The sequence below is a fragment of the Alexandromys fortis genome, unplaced genomic scaffold (assembly GCF_014885135.2).
Source record: "Alexandromys fortis isolate MF-2015 unplaced genomic scaffold, M_Fortis_MF-2015_v1.1 scaffold_53, whole genome shotgun sequence".
Classification (NCBI taxonomy): domain Eukaryota; kingdom Metazoa; phylum Chordata; class Mammalia; order Rodentia; family Cricetidae; genus Alexandromys; species Alexandromys fortis.
Window position 1 is genome coordinate 10,425,046 of NW_026067939.1, and position 21,716 is coordinate 10,446,761.

The 21,716-nt window shown below is 36.5% G+C and overlaps 1 protein-coding gene across 1 annotated transcript in view; it reads left to right on the forward strand.

Annotated features, from left to right (window-relative positions):
* Fstl5 (follistatin like 5) overlaps positions 1-21,716 on the forward strand; it is a 288,146-nt gene that overhangs the window by 246,112 nt on the left and 20,318 nt on the right. The window contains exons 12-13 of the mRNA XM_050147516.1: positions 5,967-6,074; positions 10,671-10,795. Coding sequence (XP_050003473.1) covers positions 5,967-6,074; positions 10,671-10,795 — 233 coding nt within the window. The remainder of the gene's footprint in view (positions 1-5,966; positions 6,075-10,670; positions 10,796-21,716) is intronic.

The window sequence follows — 21,716 nt, forward strand, 5'->3', positions numbered from 1 at the left end:
CGGTTTGCCAGTATTTTGTTGAGGATTTTTGCGTCGATGTTCATGAGTGAGATTGGCCTGTAGTTCTCTTTCTTGGTTGAGTCTTTGTGTGGTTTTGGTATCAGAGTGACTGTAGCTTCATAAAAGGAATTTGGCAATGACTCTTCTGCTTCTATATTGTGAAATACATTAAGGAGTATATTATGAAGCTTTAAAAAATGAAATTGAAGTCAACAAGGAGGTTCAATTCATACTTATTAAACCAAGCAGAATGTGTTGACAAGAATATCCTGAAACGTGAACTTTTGCACAGTGTTAGTAGGGATATACACAGAGGAGCAAACAGGGAATGTAGTACCATGACTTGTCAAAATTTAAATGACCATCACAATTTAACAAAGAAATGGCGTGTGTGTGTATATGTCTATACAGTGCTGAAAGTGAGACAAGGACTCAATACTGATGTCCTTCAATCAATGGATGCACAAAGAAAATGTGGCATATTATATAATGGAGTATTTATTCATTCATTGAAAAGTGATATTCTGTTTCTGCCTAGCAAGGCTGGAATTGTAAGCAACTGACACCCACCCAGCAACTATGAGGTTTGGGGAGTCCCAACTCTAACTTCTTTGTTTGTATAACAGAGAATTTAAATGCTTAATTACTGAGTCACCTCCCTGTCCAATCCCCCATTTTAGTGAATATATGTGTGTGTGTGTGTGTCTGTTTTTGTGTGTATATGTATGTGTATGTGTATGTATGTGTGTGTGTATACTTTACTCTTTCTGATATATAATAAGGGCTGTTTTCTCCAAATAACCTCAAAATTACTCCCCACCCCCTTTGATTTTTCTTCAGTAGTAGAGCTTCAACTCAGGGCCCTGAGTTTACTAGGCAAGTATTGCCTGAATAAGTTAAATCCTCACCATCTCATTTTAAAGACACTACTAGAATGCATATCTTTCTTATTAAAAACAAATAAAATGTTAGGTAATTTTGACTTTATTTAAGCTCTCTGTTTGCTCTCCACATACAATTTTAGCTCATTCATATCTTCAGATAATGAGTTTCCTAATCCTATTACCTGTTGCATGATATAATCTATCTTTGTAATTGTCTTAAATTACCTTAGCAGTGTGTGGATTTAACTGTCAGAACATGCATGCTTTAAAAAATTGTGTATATCCTGGAGAGTTGACTTCCATAATTTTTATGCTACTAAATACCCCCATGTTTTTTCCTAAATTAAAAAATTCTAAAAAGACTGATTTCATAGATTTAGATAAAGTATTAAGCTGGTGGAGTGATATTCCATGTGGCTCAAGTTTAAAGACAATATTGCTACCCATTAAAATATAAATAAATTACTTCTGCCTATCTAAAGACAGAGCATACAAATTTTATAGTGAAAGATACAGTAAAAAGAAAACATTGCAAACTGCATCCTTTGTGTTTGACCACTTGAAAGCTTCAAACTGAAACCTGCATTTTCCAAAATTTAAATTCAAATCCTTCCTTCCTGTATCCCTGTATTTTTCTATCCCGTATGTCGGACATTTAGACAAAAACATTAACCATAATAGAAATTAACTGTGTCCTAAACATGGCAGAAAGTACTATAGAATTCATTAGACTACTCTTGAATGGGACAGTGAAGCCCACAAGCAAAGGCAACAGCAAAGCAAAGCCCGAACACTCCATTAAATGGGCACTTCACGGTTTCTGCTTTGAATCAAGTACATCAGCATACCTTATATGGGGCTAGGGTTGACACAAAGGTCTTGGCTTTTGTCTCTGCTTCAGAGATACAGGTCCGGTCCTTGCTGTTCTTGAGACAAGATCTAGACATGTGGCTCATGTGTGATGATCCTCAGGTGTGAGGTGATCCTCCTGTGTCTTCCGCAGGATGCTGGGGTTATAAGTGTGCATTATCTCATTTTGTGGACTCATAATAAATGTATACTTGATGATTACAAACTTTTCCAACATTAAGTTATATCAATACACAATAGTTTAATAAAAGAGACTAGTTTCTTGTGATATAAATACTTCCAGCTTAGGTCTGAAGTTAATAGCATTCAGAAAATATCTGTAGGCTTTCTTTCATTAACATCATTTTTATCTGTATCGGAAAGTATGAGGTGAAAAAATTTAACAGTATCTCTAAATGTGGTATTATTTTAAATGTCGAATTATTTCAGATGTTTTCTAGAGTGACATACAGATGATGTTTCGCTTTATAGGTGATTAACTAGTAAACAACTGACCTCATTTCATTTTCCGTGGAACAAGATTCGGTTCTGGCTGGGTGCAGAAGAGGCTTAGTGTGACACCTCAGGAGTATTCTTGGAATCATCAGCAGTCTCCTCCAGCCATTAGCACATTATCTTGAGACTCTACATCATTAGTTTAAATTAGGTTCACTTAATTAGCCAGCTGGTACTCTCCTTGTCAGACTGGTAAACAAGCTGTGCTCCACTGTTTCCTCATCTCAAGTCTCAGCCCTTCTTCTGGGTCTTTCTGCTATTGCCATTGTTCCTCCCTAACTAACTGAACCATCTTCACAGAATCTGCTGCGTCTTGTCCGTGAGCAGTACACTGTATACTTAGATTTTTGCATTTGTTGTACTTACCCAAGAAAGACCGATGACTCATTTTATCACTTACGTATATTAATACTATTCTCTACTGGTCAATAAAGACATAAACACACATAAAAATAAATTTACCCTCAAAGCATATATGGTATTTGCCTTTCAACACTGTTTTTTATAATATTACAAGATGAAAGATTCTGTCGATGCCCTTATAAAGCTATAGTGCATCAAATGAAATCCTTTGTTTTACTGCTGCATATTCCGTGTATTTTCAGTGATGTTTACAAAACAAGTAGGAGATGAGTTTAGCTCAGCCCAGCATGGTAGCACTAAGCATAGTAGTTACATGACAAACCATTCTGGAGCCTGAACATGTAGGACAATAACATGCTTTGCTGCTTGAAAAAATATCGCAGTAAAGGTTAATATTTCAACAGAATTCCAGACAATGGGTTGCAGTAGAATTTTCTATATAAGATCAGACAATGCACAGAAATAAATGTTCATAAAATCTAGTATATTGTCAGGAAAAAAAATAACCTACAATAGCCTAGTCAGAAAAGTTTATTAAGTTGATTATGGTTGGTTCCTTCATTTTTGTTTAAAGAGAGGTTCTTTCCAGAATTATATGATACTTATTTGATTCTGGAGGCTTCTATTGGAAGAGTCTGACAAAAAAATCCAGGAAAATAATATCTATAGGCTAATGTAAATAATGCTAAAGCACAATGTAGAACTCAGCACAGGCTGAATTTGGGAGATAAGCATATGCTAATACACCACATTCCGGGCGTCCGTCCCAAATCACTGTCTTTTAACAAATATCATTTTCATGAAGTGAGAAGAGGTCGGTTGACCTTAGAAGCAAAAGAACATAAAAAGTAATGTGTGCAGGTAGGTATATCAACTCTGTGTTCCTCCAGCCTTATGAAGGTCATGAATCCCAAATAGGTATGAAAGTGACCCAACACATTTGGAAATGCAGTGATGTCAGTGTCAAGCATTCAGACACTCTAGGTGGCATCCACTGCATGAACTCTTGAGTTAGAAGACGAGAAGACATTTGTTTACACTTGTTTATATCATTTGACGGAGAATCCTATTATACTTTAAAACTATTTCTTCTAAGGACCAATAATGAAAGTTAAGAATGAAGCCCACCCCTACATAAGTCTATTAGAAGAATTAAAATTTTGAAAGTCTTTCTTATATGTACTCATAAAAACATGCGAAGAGTGTAGTCATTTTTGGTAAATAGAACAATTTTAATTTTCTCAGCAGAAATTAACTTTCGCATGCTGCACAATTTGGCAGTTGCTTATTCTCCCAGGAATACTGGCAGTCACGCCTACAAAATGTTTAGACTCTCTTAAGCTAAACTCTGCATCACAGGTTCACGGGTTTAGTTTTGGTAAATAAATAAATACATATACTAAGTACTACTTTTCAAAAACAGATATCCATGCTTTGTAAACAATTAAATTTTCAAAGTATATTTACAGCTGCTTTGTAAAGATTCAACATGTGAGATTTATTTTTTCTGGAACTGATGGTGAGAACTGAGAGTAGAAGTGTTTTCACTGACAGCCTGCATACAGGAACCTCTCAAGGAGGTAGCCATCTTCAAATAAACATGTCGAATTATACTAAGTCCACACAAATCCCTTTAGTCTGTAAGTCCTTTAAAGAATGACACTGCAGGGCTGGAGAGATGGCTCAGTGGTTAAGAGCATTGCCTGCTCTTCCAAAGGTCCTGAGTTCAATTCCCAGCAACCACATGGTGGCTCACACCCATCTGTAAAGAGGTCCGGTGCCCTCTTCTGGCCTTCAGGCATACACACAGACAGAATATTGTATACATAATAAATAAATATTTTAAAAAAAGGATGACACTGCACTCTTTTATTTTCTCCTATATCTTGATTATTATAACACTTTAATATTAATACCATGGTCATAAAAATAACTCAACGCTTACTAGTGTGCACCCATCTATACACTACAAAGTGGAACTAGGGGCTCCTCGAAGAGCATGCTAAGGAAACAGTCTACCAAGTGAGTAAGCTGTACTGCAGCTGAGTTCCTACAGTAGTTTATTAATAGTAGTTCAGTAGTGCTTAATATTTATTTGCTAGGCAAAGATATCCATTACCTATTCTAATAGTCACAGGAACTTTTAAAAGTAGGTATTAGTTCTATTTTATGAGAAAAAATAAGCTTAATGCCTTCCTACGGTCTTGCGATTTTAAGAGATTTAGAAGGGTTTTAGAATAACTATTCTCAAACATGATGTTTCCTGTGTCTCCCTGGCTCTGCACTGTATATAGTACTTCTTCTAGACACACAGCTTCCGATATAGGAATCTTTTTGAGTTGCTGTTCATGTTCCAAAGTAGAGCAGTGTCTCACAAATGTTCATATATATTTAAAGTATAAATTGGAAGACATAGGCAGAGTGTCTGTGTTCATAGAGGTTGTGATCATAATGGGAATAGTACAGTATCATGTACATGAGGTAGATGACCTCTGATGCAACAGCCATGGGTTTCTTACCCCTATGGATGGCTGTACATCCATGTAAGGTATTAGCTAGAAAAGGCTCTGTAACAGCATAAGCAGTGTCTAAGTTCTATCAAAGTGGAAATTCCCATTATAATCTCTTCTTGATCTTAAGCAAACATTCCCAAGCCTTCATCATTTGTCCTATCCTATTATTAAAAACCAAATATCTAAAAGGTTTTCCTGGTTGTTGCTGTTGTTTACACTAAGCTATTTCTCTAACAATCTGGTGACCTGATGATTATTCTGTTTAAGACAGCATGCAAACAAGGCTGTTATAACCACATATACATCAAGTTTAAAATATAAAAGAAGATAGAAAAAGCCAAAGGACCCTTCCTGCTTTTCACCATTTCACTGATAATAGCCATCTCTTTTGTTGCTCACAATAAGAAGTTATGTATTAATGCATGCTAAATTTTAAATGAAACATCTGTCATTGATCCAAAGAAGCTATGTAAATCTAATAATAGCCATCCTATGAGTAATAAAACTAGTTAATTGCTTTTATAATGCCAAATCTAGTGGTTTCTTTCTATGTGTTTATGCTGCAACTGAAGTTCATTAATGAAAATTGGGGCTTTTTTTTTTCTCCTGCTACCTCCTCAACTATTGCCTATTTCTACGTGAACTTAGTATTTCATCAAGTCAAAATAGCCTTGGAAACATGAAAGAACATTCTCTCACGATAGCCTTCAAAGCAAGAGGGGCATGAAAAATAGGTCAAGGAGGTTGTTCCATGGCTGTCTTGGTTTATGAAGTACCGTATTGTTCTCCAAAATTGTGGACCCACTTAGTGGTTATGATTTTCAATTGTTCTCTATTACAGGCAGTGAGCACAGATCCTGTACCAGTTAAATTACACTATGACAAGTCACATGACCAGGTCTGGGTGCTGAGCTGGGGCAGCATGGAGAAGACATCACCAACTCTACAGGTAATATGGCATGAGAGTCGAGGAAGTGATGGCTTTTAAACCTTTAGGTATCTCAGAGATGTCCATGGCTGTACAACTGATATTCTTTATGGGAACTGTGGTTCAATTGCTGTCTATGCATAGGAGCAAAAAAAAATGTTTAAAACTCAAGTAGTTATTGTAGACCAGGATGATCACAGATAATATTTATTAAAGATTCCATTAATATGGTAAAAATGAATGACAGTAAACAAATAATGCCATTAGAAAAAGAAACCTTATAATTTACCTTACTCTGTATGCTGTTGCTGTAACAGAGCCTCTGAACTATAAGAACGTACTGGCAATTTCTGTCAAGAACCTCAAATGATGCAGCAAAGCATGGGTACCAGAGAAGGTTTAGTGATATAACTGAGCCACATCCTCAGTAACCATCCACCCATTAATAGACAGGTAAGGACGCACTTGAACTGTGGCCTTGCTTCAGTGCTCTCAGTGAGGCCTTGAGCTAGAGAGCATAGAATCTGACCACCAAAGTAAAGGTTGTTCTATCGTCTTTAGCATCTAGAGTTGGTAATATGAGTTCAGGCTTACTTCTCATTGGGGGATGTACTGTGTTAGTCTTGGGACAACTGTCTCTTTTTGAGGTCATTGACGTGATGACTTCACAGAAGCATAGGCAGAGAGAAATCAGGTGACTGTGACCTTGTGCCACAGCCTTCAGATCTTCAGAGACAAGGTTAAGCGGAAGAGGGTGGTTGCTGGAAGTTTGTTGTGAACTACTTCCTCACACTGCCTGCGAACACAGCATTACCTGGAGTGTGCCGCTAATGTAGAGCCCTAAATCACCAAACTTTTTGCATATGTGTAAGGTAGGTTAGATGCAGTATTTTGGTTCCCAAGTAGTTGTCACTAACAGTCTTTTGAACGTTTCTGAGTATTTTTCAAATTTTATTCAAATGCTAGAATTCTTGAGATGAATTAATTTAATAAGCTATAATAAAGATAGTTCATTTTATATTTAGAAATGACATTTTAAATGTCAGAAACACAGTATATTATCTTAGTTCCCTATTTTACAGCTTGAACCATTCTAAAACTTCATATTTTAAACTATGAGTACCCTAGACTTAAGCTGAACTAGCTATCTACTTTTGTGAAGTAGCAGCCATTTGGGCTATATGCAGGTGAGATGTATATATGACAATATGGCTCCAGTCACCACTGTCCCACTGGCTCTTTCCAGGTCCATCACACACGTCGCCTCTTCCTGATCTCCTGCCATTGCTTCCCTCTTCCTGAGCTTTTGCTCTTGCTTCGCCTCTTTCTGAGCTCTTGCCCAAAAGCCAGATATCTGCACAGTCCAGCACTTTCAGAAGACAAGAGTGGAAGCTCAAGGGGACTTACTTAGCATTTGGGCTAGTATTCACAGTCACTCTTGCCACATCTCATTAAGTCCAGTAAAACCTCTCTCTTTATCACAGGGAAGGTGTAGGAAAAGAAAGCAGCTTATTGCTTCCTGGCCACTTAGCGCTGAAATAATCACACAAAAACTACATTAATTAAATCACTAGTTGGTCCACTAGCTCTGGCTTCTTATTGGCTCACTCTTACATATTAATTTAACCAGTTTCTATTAATCTGTGTATGGCCATGTGGCTGTGGCTTACCAGCTAAAGTTCCGGCATCTGTCTCCAGTGGGGCTACATGGTGTCTCTTCGACTAAGTCCTTCTTTCTCCCAGCATTCAGTTTAGGTTTCCCTGCCTATGTCTATTCTACCCTATCAGCCCAAGCCAGTTTTCTTTATTCATTAATGGTAATCACAGCATACAGAGAGGAATCCCACATCAGGACGGAGACTGATCAACACCACTGCACCCTTCACAGTGGAAGACTTCAAAGGTGATATATGGTCAGACAAGGAAATAGTACTAATTATTGGAGACTAATCTTGACAATACAAAACAACCCAACATGTCCAACATGTGTGGCTATAAAATTATGTATTTCTGGGGTGGTTAATAGCTCTGACTTTTCTCCCAAAGGATATATGCTCTGTTTCCAGCACCAACATGGCCACTTTATACCATCTGCAACTCTAGTCCCAGTCAACCTAATTTCCTCTTTTGGCCTCCATGTGTACTTGGAGCATGTACATGCATGGCAGCAAAATATCATACATATAAAATTATATATATATATATTTGTGTGTTATATATATTTATATGCCTACAAAATATTTTAATGCTATTGTTTTAATTGGTTTTAAAACTTTAGAATTACTTTTACAAGCTTGAATACTTTTTTTTTTTAAAAAAGCAGCAAGTGTTTTTAATGTATTTTTGGTTACTGTTTGTCATGTGTTTTTTGTTTTAATCAATTACTTCATTTCTCTTTTAGTTTAGCTACTCGGGTGACTAAAACAACAAGTTTTGAAATGGTGACAATACTTTTTATTTAAAACCTTAAATATTATACCGACCACTGCCTCTAAGACTTCGTAGGCATCCTAAGTAATTTTATCCACATTATTTGGTCAATGAAAAATGACGACTTTGTTTTTCTCTGACTACATAATAAAACTCTTTAAGGTATAGAATATAGTGATTTTAAAACAAATTTCTAAGTAGGAATTAGACCATATGTGAAAACATAAAATAAAAGGAAGAAAGTAAGAATAAGGAAAGTTTCTATCACAGTAGTTCATATAAGAAAATTTTATTTTTATATAAAGATAAGCTGATTGGAAACATGTAGATTGCAGAAAGATTATATATATATATGTGTGTGTGTGTATAAAAAAGATTATGCTGGCTGGATTGATATACAGATAGACAAATGATAGATGGGTGGAAGATAGATAGATAGATAGATAGATAGATAGATAGATAGATAGATAGATACACACAGAGACAGACAGACAGACTTTGGAATGTCACATCTTGGCTCTCATGAGACCAAATGCTAGTGTCTTGAGATCAATTAACCCTTAAAAGCTCCAAAGCACATATATCAGGTCATCATTCCTTGAGTGGCTTACCAGTGCCCTTTCCTAAGAAAGCCATGACTTTTCAGAAATGTCCAATAATCATGGAAATCTATCACTCAGTAGGATTTTTATGAATCATGTGCAAAGGACATAGGATTTCAGATGTGTGAAAGGTGGGATGAATGGTTCTTTTGAGAAACTATAATCGAAACAGTGGGCAGGCCCTCATGGTAACACTTGTGTTTTGCATCATGTCAATTACAGAGCCTGCTGGTGAGAGCCAGGCACTGGGCTCTGAAGGCTGAGGAGTCTTTGCTACATACAGCACAATGTTTACACTGGCACCCATTCACTCAGGAAGGTGCAACAGCTTTCACTCAATAATAGGAAACACTCTGTATTAATTTTATATTTTCAAGCTATTTTTTGACATGTACATTTTTGATAAATTTTCAGGAAAATTATTTTTGATAATTTTACTATTAAGAATGCTCATGAGCTGTCATACAAATTTGTGATTCTCCACAGAATTTCAATTGTGTCGTAGTTGTATTTTACTTTTTAAATGACATCGATACCTTACAAAATGTAGAAACTGCTATTCTTAAAGTCATGGTGAAAGTATAGTCTACAGTTTCACAGTTGGTGAGGAGTATGTTTTCACACGCAGGAGAAGCTTGGCGTGAGTGCTTTTAGTTGCTGAGCCACTACCTAGCCCTTTGCATACTCATTATTTGAACAGAATTTTAATTAAATAATTGTTTCTTTCAACACTGACAAGATACAGGAAGAATAAAGGGGACTCCAGAACTTGATGCATTGTAGAATATGAAGATAAAATATTTTAAATATAATCATATTCTATGTAGAACTGCCCCTTCAACATTGTCCTCTCCTCATATTTGTGGCATCTAGCACACACATGAATATGAGCACACACCTAAACTTGCACATACACACAAATAAATAAATTTTTAAAATGAGAAAAAAAATTTAAAGCAAAATTTTGTTTATCTTAAGGTTTTCAAAAGTTAAAGTGATGCCATGTTTTGCTCTTGTTTTCATGGTCTTATTGCTATCTTTGCTCTATCGGAGAAGTATGCCACAGTAATTCTTTTTATATGTGTGTTTGTTTTACTAGTTTCATAGCTTCTGCAATGCACAGGTTGCATACATGTATTTGTTATCCGGTGTCTCTTGGTAATCAGAGCTGTTCTGAGAATGTTAAGTTCTCAGGTGTCTGCCTTGTGCAAAAGTTATATGCTATAATATTTCTTTGTAGAACGTTTACTCTCAAAAATTAGCTACATATCTGGGCAGTGGTGGCACACACCTTTAATCCCAGCACTTGGGAGTTAGAGGCAGGCAGATCTCTGTGAGTTCGAGGCCAGCCTGGTCTATAAGAGCTAGTTCCAGGACAGGCTCCAAAAACCACAGAGAAACCCTTTCTCCAAAATGAACAAACAAACAAACAAAAAAAAAGCTACATATTATGGATCACAATTTGCTACTAAGATACCAACTCTCAAAAGAAAAGCAATTTATTCATACAAATGTATTTAGCTTGAAGAAAATTAAGCCTCATATTCTACATTTCTTCAGTCTAAACCTGATGTATTGCGTTTAGGTGATAACCCTGGCCAGTGGGAACGTACCACACCACACCATCCACACGCAGCCAGTTGGAAAGCAGTTTGACCGTGTGGATGATTTTTTCATCCCGACCACGACACTTATTATCACCCATATGAGGTAAGTGCTCAGACGAATGGCCTGTTTTTAAAGTTTTCTCTCTAATCTTAATAAAAGGCACAAAAAAATCAAGAACCAGCTTATTTATAAAAGCAAGTGCAAGTAATAGTTGCATGCGATTTTTAGCTTCTCATATGTGCTAATGCAATTGATTGGGATTAGCGGTGAACTTACCGCCATGAATTTCTTTCCATGTCTAATGAACAAACTTCTAACAACAAAGTGTATTTTGTCATTTGAATCAATTTAACTCTGATACTTTTCTAAATTGTTATTAGTTTTTCGCCCTATGATCTTGTAAGATTTTCATATTTCCTGAAAAGAATGAAATCATTCTGATGAACGAATCAATTCTCAAATGGAGAGAACGTGTGTTGTCGTGTGACACAAGGAAGAACCAGAGGTTCGGATGTCTGTTCAGTGTATCTGATGATACCACAGTGTTGGCTTACGTTGAGATCAATATGAAATCACACTAGGAAGTACAATAAGTTCATACGGAATATCTAAAGCATACTCTTTCTAAAGTGGTACTTTTTCTCTCCGTCCAATTATTTACAAGGTGTGTAGGTAATACTCACTCAAAGAATGGTATCTGAACAAGGCCCCACAGCAGCGGTTGAAATGCTTGCCTATGCAGACAGCATTGACATCAGCCTTTTGAGCCATTCTCGATTACTGCACATAGTTGACATATTGCCCGAAAATTGTGGTTTTAGCCTCAGAAGGATTTCTACATGGCAGACTATGAGGGCTGATGATAATCAGAAAGACAACCAAATATTATCTACAACCGGAGATGTCATTTAATTTCATTGCTGTGCATTATTGAAATGAATTTAAAGTTGTGGTTGATGATCCTTCTAATGCTTTAGCATTTATATTCCCGTAGGACTGTATACTGACGTACATGGCTGCCTACTCTGTGCTCTGTAAGAAATTGAAGTAATGGAGAGTGAACATTAACTATAACAATTCTATCTCCACGTAGAACCTAATTTTACTGAACAAAGATGATCATCAAATTTCCTATATTTCAGCTCAAAGTAATTGTCCCAACTGCTGCAATAATGATGATCAATAACAACAACAACAAAAATATGGTTCCTGTTTCACAAATTAAATTGTTTATGTACTGTTTCTTTAAAACAACTAGAATTTATTCCACGCTTGAAGCACCGTGGGAGTTAACATGATTTGTTTTACCAATTTTGTGGAGTAAATTGTCAAGTGAATTTCCCGTGTGTGTGAATGTGTTGGGACTGGATTTCTCTGAACTGTGTATTCATAATTTGACAGTGCTTCCTCACTTTGTGTTTCAAATACACTTTCACGTCTTTGGGAATGGCGCCTGGCACAGAATGAGTGTTTGATGAATATTGGCTTTCCTCCTCTGCCCTGGCCTGTCGTTAATCTGCTTTATTCCCAGATTGCATCATCTTTAATTCGTATAATTGATATCTTAACGTCTGGAACACACCTGGGCCACAGTCAGGACCTTCTATTCTTAATGTCAGAAGTGAGGGATGTTTAATTTATGTTTGTCAAGGGAAGGAGGAATGTGACCCATGTCCTATGATTTGGCGTGGGGAAGAGCTGCCTTTCAGACATACTGGGTTTCTCCATGTCATGAAACATTCAGGCCACATGGATCGTGTGGAAATGGAGAACAGTGGCAGAAACTCCCAAGACTGGGTTGAGTCTCAACGAAAGGATTGCAGTTTTAAGATTCTTCTCTTGCGGCTTTCCATGGGCCTTATGGCAGAAAGTGAGGGAAAACAAAAAACTTAGGAAGTTTATGCAGCTGGAGTTAATTCTCCATGCATGCCTTGGGCCCGTCGATGTGGAGTCTTGCTTTCTATGAATGCTTTTTGGTACAGTCAAAGAGATAATTATAGGCTGCAGAGGCACTGCTCAGCCCAGTAAGCAGGGACTAAGTCTCTCTTCCCGAATTCAGCTCTTACTTGCTTTGTTAGCTGCTGGCGTTGGCTCACCTGCTGCTTGTCCTTGCCAGTCATGGTCCTTGTAGGCGTTGATAGTTTCTGACACTGGATTCTGCTTTTTCCTCATCAAGTTCGGGTGACCAATTTGTAAGAATCCCGTCAGACTTTGTTTTTCTGCACATGAAAAGGCAACTCTTGTCACTAGCAACACTATTGTCACCGTATTGCAGTACACCATTTATTTCATTCTAAAGACTGATACGAAATATTGCTTGAGTAATCCTTTGTCCAGTGATTGCTGTCTGGACAATTCATGACTGACATAGGCAAACAGCATTACTTTGGGGTTGGTTGTAATTATGCTAAAAGTCTGTATATTTCTTGCTCTGGCTTCATTCATATATTTAACCTGTGCCTCATATCTTCATCACCTATTTTGTTTCTATAAATATAATCTTTAGGAATATTTATTCTTGTCACTCAGGTAGGTCAAGATGGAAGAATTTAAAATACCAAAATGAATATGATTGTTTGACTCCAAAAGGACTTCAGTATTACATCCTTGTATTGTTATTCCTTTTAATTTATATAGTGAAATACACACTCATAGGTTTGAATTTTAAGAATCATCAAATTTTCTGTTTTGTGATATATATGGACATATGTGGCATACATATGTATATAACTATTTGTGTGCATGTATATGCTTGAATACTTTTTATATCTATAATACAATATATCGTGTTACAAAATTTAAATGTACATGACAAAATACCGTAATGATGTCACTTATTATACTAGATTTTTATCAATATTGTTTACAAAAGATACTAAACTTCATAAAATTCAGAGAGTTTATTTAAACATATCAAAAAAAATCTTGAAATCCTCAGGCTGTTCCTGAGGCTTTCTTTTCTTTTAGTTCTCCATATTAGATAGAGTGCAAGTAGAAATTTTAATCCCTCTATGCTAAATAAACTGATGTCAGGTGACAGGGGACATTCCTACGAGTTACAAGAAAGCTAGAATGTTATTATGTATCTAACTCAAAGACCAGTCCTGTAAGGATTGGTAGAAGCAGCGGTACTACTCTCCTCCCTTTTCTCATATCCTTCTTCATGCAATGTTTTAATGTGTATGTGCCCAGGCACAGGTGTCCTTCCTTGATCAATGATCAATGATTGAGTTTTACTGAGGGCTTCTTAAGATAAGCACAGATTAAAACAGAATATTGAAAAATTCAATTTCCATGTGATTACATTGCTCTGAACAAGATCCACGGAGCACAGAAAGCAAATACACACTATCGCTCATGTGGAAAGGTTTTTCTCATTTGCCCCCATTTCTCACTCTTTATTACAGTATGATGCTCTTCTGGACTGAATTCCTCAGTCTGGTTGACCCTTCAGTTTGGAAAGAACAAGGCTAGTTGGTAGGCATTCCTTTATGATTATGTACATAGGAATGTTTGAGGAACAATCAGTCAGTAAGACCTTAAGGACGTGTGAATTCTCAGATGGGCCACAGCCCCAACCCAGCCCAGTGTCAGCACTTCATAGCAGCTGACACAGCAACAGCATAAAGTGAGAAGCAGGAGAAAGAGTCCTGCTGTCTGAGAGTGTCAACAGTGCACGTTTCCTGTTATCAATTACAGCAAAGAAATGGTTAAGAGGACGTTGGGTTTGATATATGTCCCCTTAAAACTCCTCCAAGGAGAAAATATTTCTCCTGCAGGGAAAGTAAACATTCTGTGGAAGTTAAAGTACATCATTCCCCTTCATTTCTATGAAAAATGTTGGAGCAAAATTATATATATATAGAGAGAGATGCACGTGTGTATGTGTGTATGCTGAGACATAGATCAGTAAAGCATTTTCTTGTCAGAGATAGAGCAGGGATGTAGAGTCACAATGTTCCCACTAAAGTTGGCAGCTGGCATTTGAAATCTTCTCACACAAATAATGGAGAAGATATGTTGGTCAAGAGCAATGGATAAAAGTTCTGTCTCCTAATCATGGGCGGCAATTCAAGGGGTACTATTATAGCCTTTAATATTAGCATTTTTGAAGCAAAAGCAAGTAGACCTCTGTGAGTTCAAGGCCAGCCTTGTTTACAAGATTTCCAGGCCTACTAGGGCTACGTAGTGAAACTCTATTTCAAGAACAAACAGGCAAACAAACAAACAAACAACAGAAAAAAAAAACAAAATAGACCAAAGAACAGAAAGAAAAAAATGTAAAATTATTTTTAAATGCAAATCTTATAAGAAAACCTCAATTCAGTGCAATAATTTTATTTCATTGTTGCTTACAAGCTAATCAACTCATACAGAGAAATAAGACAACAAAAGCCAAACAAAAATGTGTCTAAAGGAAGTAAATCACCAAACTCTGTAAACTCTCAAAAGGAATATTAAGATATTACCAGTTCAGAATACTTATTTATTCCATCTCTGCAGCTCAACCAGAAGTCAGCTTTAAATTAACAGGACCTGTGAGTGAGCTCATCACACCCCAAGGCCAAGCAATTTGTAAACTGTTTAATAAAATGGTACATACATACACATATGTTTAACACACACCTACATCTTCAATTTTTTCTTAGCAAAACTTCCAGTATTTTTTTTGTGTGTGTGTGTGTTCAAAGCATGGAATTTGAAAATCTTGGATAACTTTATTTTATTTCTTTTTTAAATTAACTTGTAAATTTACCATAAACACCAGTGGACTTCCTGTAAGCATTTTGTCCATGTGTACCCTTATACTTGGTTCTAATGAGCTTGTGCTGCCTGGTCTGTCCACTCATCTCCCTTACTTGGTCCCTTTCTCACAAAAAATAGTTCCCCTACATCCTTCGGTCGCTACCATTTCCACCACTACTTAAGTTCACTTCCTTCTGCTCCTGCATTCCTTTCTAGTTTCATGATTTATACTTCCCACACACATATGCCTATATACATGTGCATACACGTACAAATAAAAATACACACACACACACAAATCTGGAGTCTACATATGATTGAAAATATGCCATATTCCCTGTTTGGTTTATTTCATTTGACGTAACTTTTAATTTATTTTCTTGAAAATTCCATTTTTTTTTCATTTTTCTCTGAAATTTTCATTGTGTATATGTTTCACATTTTCTTTATTCATTAATCAGAAGATGAACTCTTAGACGGTTTGGACTTTCTGCTTAAGGCATTTAGTATAGCAATAAACAACAGTGTGCAAGCATTTCAGGGATACCTTGACTTAGAGTCCTTTAGGCATAATAACCAGGACAAGTATATTTTTCCAGAAGCTTCCATGATGTTATGAATAGTAGTGACATCCTTTTTTTCCAAATACAGAAGCATGTTCCCCTTTAGGCTTTGACCTATGATTTCAATCAGCTTCTTTTAATGATAACTGGGTATACTTTTTTGAACACTATTTTCAATTTTCTGTAGTTCAGTGATGTGAACACTTAAACTCTGTGCATGTGCACTTGAGTATGTATGTATTTGTGAAAGACAGACAGGCACGCACGCATGCACACACATGGGCGTGCACGCACACACATTTTTATTACTTTTTTAGTTACAATGTTCTAGCTTTCCCCTGCCTAGTAATTCCCTACAATTCCAGGACTCTCTCAATTATACTTTAGTCCAATTTAAAACAGAACAAAACAATGTTTAGTGCTCCAAATGTTTGAAATATGCAGCCAGCAACTCCATTAAAGAGTTTTTAATTAATCTTTTCTGACAGATTTCATTGTTGTTGTTCAACGGAGAAAGTGAACACACTTTCTAATCGTCCCTAACCAAGAAGCTATCAAAAATGAATAAGTACTCCCAAATGGATACTTAGTTTTCTCCGAGGTTTCACTGAGGAAACAAACCACTCTTAGAGGCAGTCCCTATGCCCAGCAGTAAATGCCCAACACAAAGGTACTTAATGTCATTTTGGAAGACCTTTGTCTCATAATGTTTCTCAGTACATGTTTTTAAACCAAATTGTCACTAACAATTAGAATAATGAATTTTTCATTATAGTATCTCCAACAGTGGTTATGTTAATTAACACTCAGTATATTTTTATGGAACAATAGTTGTCTGAACATCTGATTAGCACAGAGATTTTTAGGAAAAGAAGTATGGTGGGATAAGTCATGACATTAGTCTACTGGACATTTCTCTGTGACTTTAAGTACAAAACAAGAAAGGGAATGGCCAGCGGGAATTATCTATGTAATACTGAATGTGGCAGCCAGTACTGAGCATATTTGGGTCACTGGAGTTAACTCAAGAGTGCAACCATCCATAGAGGCATACTATCTCTGGAACTTTTCTTAGTGTCTTTTAAATTATAACCAATGTCTATGAAGTCACTGGTTTTCTTTGTCTTGGTCCATAATCTATAAGACTTGTAAAAATCCACAACTGCTTTTCTAATTTCTGTTAGAAAATTAGAAAGCACATTTTATCAAGAATACATTTTACATCTTAATTTAACTCATTTCTATTATTTTATGTTTCACCATGAGGCTCATGGCCTACTAGCAAGGTTTCAACATGTCTTTCTCTGGCAGCAGCTCCATGGCTTCTCTGGACTCTGCTCTTCTTTCTCCCAGCATTCAGTTTAGTTTTCCCTGCCTATCTCTATTGGGAGACAAGAGCTGCTTGTTCCACTCCCGGCTGCCCAGAACCAAAATAACCACATAGAAACTATATTAATTAAATCACTATTTAGCCCATTAGCTCTAACTTCTTATTGGCTACTCTTACATCTTAATTTAACCTATTTCCATTAGTCTGTGTATCGCCAAATGACTAACTGACTAAAGTTCCAATATCTATCTCCAGGGACTCCAGGGATTCTCTCCAACATAGCTCTCCTCTACCCTAGCAGGCCAAGCCAGTTTCTAGATCAACCAATGGTATTCACAACATACAGAGGGGATCTCACATCATACAATTGTCGCCCAGATTCAGAGGGGGTCCAGTTTGCTCCTATGCTGGTTTTCCACGGTCAGTTCAGCAGCAATGAGCTCCCATTAGGTCGGGTAAGCTGTTTCAGTGGGTAACCCCATCATGGTCTTGACCCCCCTCTCTTTGACTGGATTTTGGGAACTCAACCCAGTGTTTAGCTGTGAATCTCTGCATCTGTTTCCATTAGTTTCTGGATAAAGTTTCTATTCCTATTTCACTTAGATTAGGATAAAAATTTGTGATTGGACAAAACCTTGAACACTGGGAATATTCTATAGTTTTTCTAAGCCTTAGAGAATCTTGCTTTTTTAAAACTCAGATTGATTTCATTATAAATATTCTAGATTGCTTGTTTGAGATATATATCTCTCATTCAATTCTAAAAACTCCCTAGGAGATATCTACTCTGCAAAGATTTTTTTTTCCTTGTTCAAAGCAAAATATACTGAAGTAAATATTTCATTGGTTTCTCAGTTTTTATTTCAAATCAACTCAGTTTATAAAATAAGAAATGATAGATTAGGCTTGTAAGTAAGTCATAACTCTAACAGCTTATGGCTAATATTTCTGAAAAATATGAAATTTATTTTCATAAAAAGAAATATATCAAATTGTAAGACAATGAATGAAATGGCTTCGGTAATTGACATTGGGAAGATTTATCACACAATCTGTATAAAGCATTTGGGGTTTGAGCTCTGAGGTAGGAGCTCCTTAGTAAATATAAAGCCCTGGGTCCTAGCAGCAGCAACAACACAAGGAGCAAATCTATAAAGCTTGAGAAACCTTATTCATTTGTTAATTTTAATTAAGGGTTTAATATTGGTATTAGAGAAAGCAAGTTGCAATTTCCCCAAGTGTCTTATATCTGATTAGAGATATTTAGGTGAAGCTTGTATAACAATGATGGCATGGGAGAATTACGACAAATGCTGGATTATTTTTCTTAATATCAATACTGAATTTATTAAATAACAAACATGCATGTATTAATTAATCAGGATTATGAATATAAATGTTTAAACTCTCTCAAAACAATCTATTCAGTTTAAACAGAGAGTCAAGGTGCACCAAAAATGCAAAATCATTGCTCACAGTTACTTCTGCATGCTGCATGGCACAACATATCATCTGGTCTAAAACTGTACACCGATCCTATAGTAATTCACCTCAGAGCCTTTGAGGTTAGAAAGTCATTAGTGAGTTGAAATAAAGTTTTGATGGAGACTTTTTTGTTTCCTTGAGGCTGAGAAGAAAATGTGTCAAGAACACGAATCTCCAAAATAATCACTGAAATGGGATATCTAGAAAGTCCTGAGGCTTACTTGTGTTTTTATGAGAGTACCCATCTTGGCAGTGGGGTAAATGTTCTTCAGAAACTCAGAATGCCATAAGGGAATAAGGTAGAACCCCATTCAGCTGGAGAACAAAGTTGTTGGAGATTTTCTGAAGATGTGAAGAAAATCAGGATCTATAATTACAGATATGTGATACTATTCTCATTGGGCACTCGGGATAAATGAATGTAATCCAGTCTGTGAGATAGAGAAAGTTCTGAAGAGGGCATTTATTTTTATGAAAATAAACATCTTGGCAGTATAGTAGATGTTTATTAGAAACTCCATCCATGCTCAACAAAATATGTTCATTGTCATTGGTGTGGAACATTATGAACATTCTCTTTCCACACATAAGGAAAAATAAGTAATGGGTATGGCATGACTGGGTGACCTGCAGATCATCTTACAGGTTTCTATGACTGCAGTGATCCAAGTTGGCCTTACCTGCTTCTGCAAAGGCTTGATGTTTCTGAGGACAGAAACCACTCATCTTCACTCTGCATTCCCAGAAAATGTTCTCAGCTAGGAGATATACAGTTCTTAATTCAGAAACAGTTAACATTGGCCCTCAATTGGTGTGTAAACGACTTGATTTTTGAGAAATAAATATCTTCAAGTTTTTGTTTGCTTCAAAGCATACTATGTGTATACCTTTTTGTCCGTGTTTACATGTATAAATGTAGGACATTGTCAGGTCTTTGTGTAGAACAGGTGTCATATATCCTAATTATTTGGTGTTGTGGGCTAATCTGCAATGTAATCTTTTACTCTTTGTGTTTTCAGTCTTTCATCATTCATCAAAACCACCAGAATCTTTTCATTTCATAAAATAGGAACTAACTCTCAAAGATATTAAATAGTATACTCAGCATTGTATGGTACTAAATGACATATCTATAAAACAAAAGCCTAATTCAGGGGCTGGAGGTGCATGTCTTTAATCCCAGCACTCAGGGAGAGGCAGGCAGATCTCTGTGAGTTCCAGGCCAGCCTGGTCTACAAGAGCTAGTTCCAGGACAAGGACAGCACATTTATACACAGAAACTATGCCTTAAAAACAAAACAAACAGAAAAAAAAAAAAACAACAACAACAAAAAACAAATGTCTGTACTCTGTTTGGAGCTCAGAAAGTGTCTTCCAAATGACTTTGTTTTTCAACTGGAATTTTCATCCAAGTCAAGTATACTGTCAATTATATTTAGGAGATATATAACTGAAAATATATAACCCCTCATGCTTCCTAAGCCTTCAGGAATACTTTCATCATGAGGCATGGCAAACACTCTATTTTGTAGCTCTAGGAGAAGCTTATTAGATTGCCTTCTAAAGACGTCATCAGCAAGAGATAAAGGTGTAAATTAAAAAGCAACACATAAAGGATGGATAAAGTTGGATTTTCATTTCTAACATTCACGATTTAGTATAATGAGATGCTCACCTGCTGCTGAGTGGCAGTTGTGATTATATCTCCAGGACATTAAATACATAAGGAAGAAAACAGTACTGCTATGCTCTGGCCCACTTGCAGATAAATGGAGGTAACCTCAAATCGCCATACCAGAACAGAGAATCATTTCTGGTGGTTAAAATTATGTATTTTTATAGTCAACTGTTTGAATGAAATATTCTTCCACATGTTTGGGGCTTTCAGGGTCATTGTTATTCATGCTTGCCTTCAGAATCACTCAGCTGCCTCTAAACCACCTGGATGCTTGTGAACACGTGTGGTAAAATTGCCTTTCTTGGGTTTGCACAGAGTCCTCTAAGGATACTGGTCCTTCACCAACCTCTTTAGAAAGGTGAAGGAAAGAATCTTCTCTTAGAAGCTCTCGATTCTTCACACCAAGTATATCTCTCATTTTTTCTTAATTATTATCTAAGACACTCTTTGCTTCCTCACACTAACTGGCAACCTCCTGTGACATTTTTGTCACCGTATCGACTCTTGGCAATTTCTGTTTCCCTTAGTACAATCTACCTTCCAACTCATTTTTCCACTTGTTCAAGAACCCCAAATATCAATGCATCATTTCACCAACATGTATGACCAAGTTTTCTTTTTTTTCTTTATCTCTTACAATTACATTTAGAATCATATTATTAGCTCTAATTTTATAATAGTATCAGTGATTGTGAGATAAGTGTTAAATAGCTGTTAAGGAAATGATAATCAAGCTACAATCTACAGACCCAAAGAGGAGGGCTCTAGTTGGAGACACATGGATATCCCTGAGAAGAGGAAATGGCATATATTTTGCTGGTAGAACAAGAGCAGGTGGAACTAGGAGCAAGAAGCATCAGTTAGGGGGTGGGGATGGGGAAAGACAACTGGAAAGGGAGGCATTTACAGGATAGTGTGTAATGCTTTCAATGGTTTTAAGACCATTTGTGACTGAGTTGTTGCTGTTATTTTATCTTCTCAATGACACTCCCTTTACTTCTGTTCATCTACTTCCAAAAATATGCTTGTTGTGACTAGTTGATGTCAGGCTTTTATGCTTGACTATCTCTCCTGGAATAGTTTAACCTGTGGAATTTATTCCAAACCTCATGTTGGTGTTGAACTGTAATTCTGTATAATTCTCATGACAGTGTGGTATTTTACACACACTATTTATTCACACACACACACAAGCATATATAGTATGTATATATTTAACTT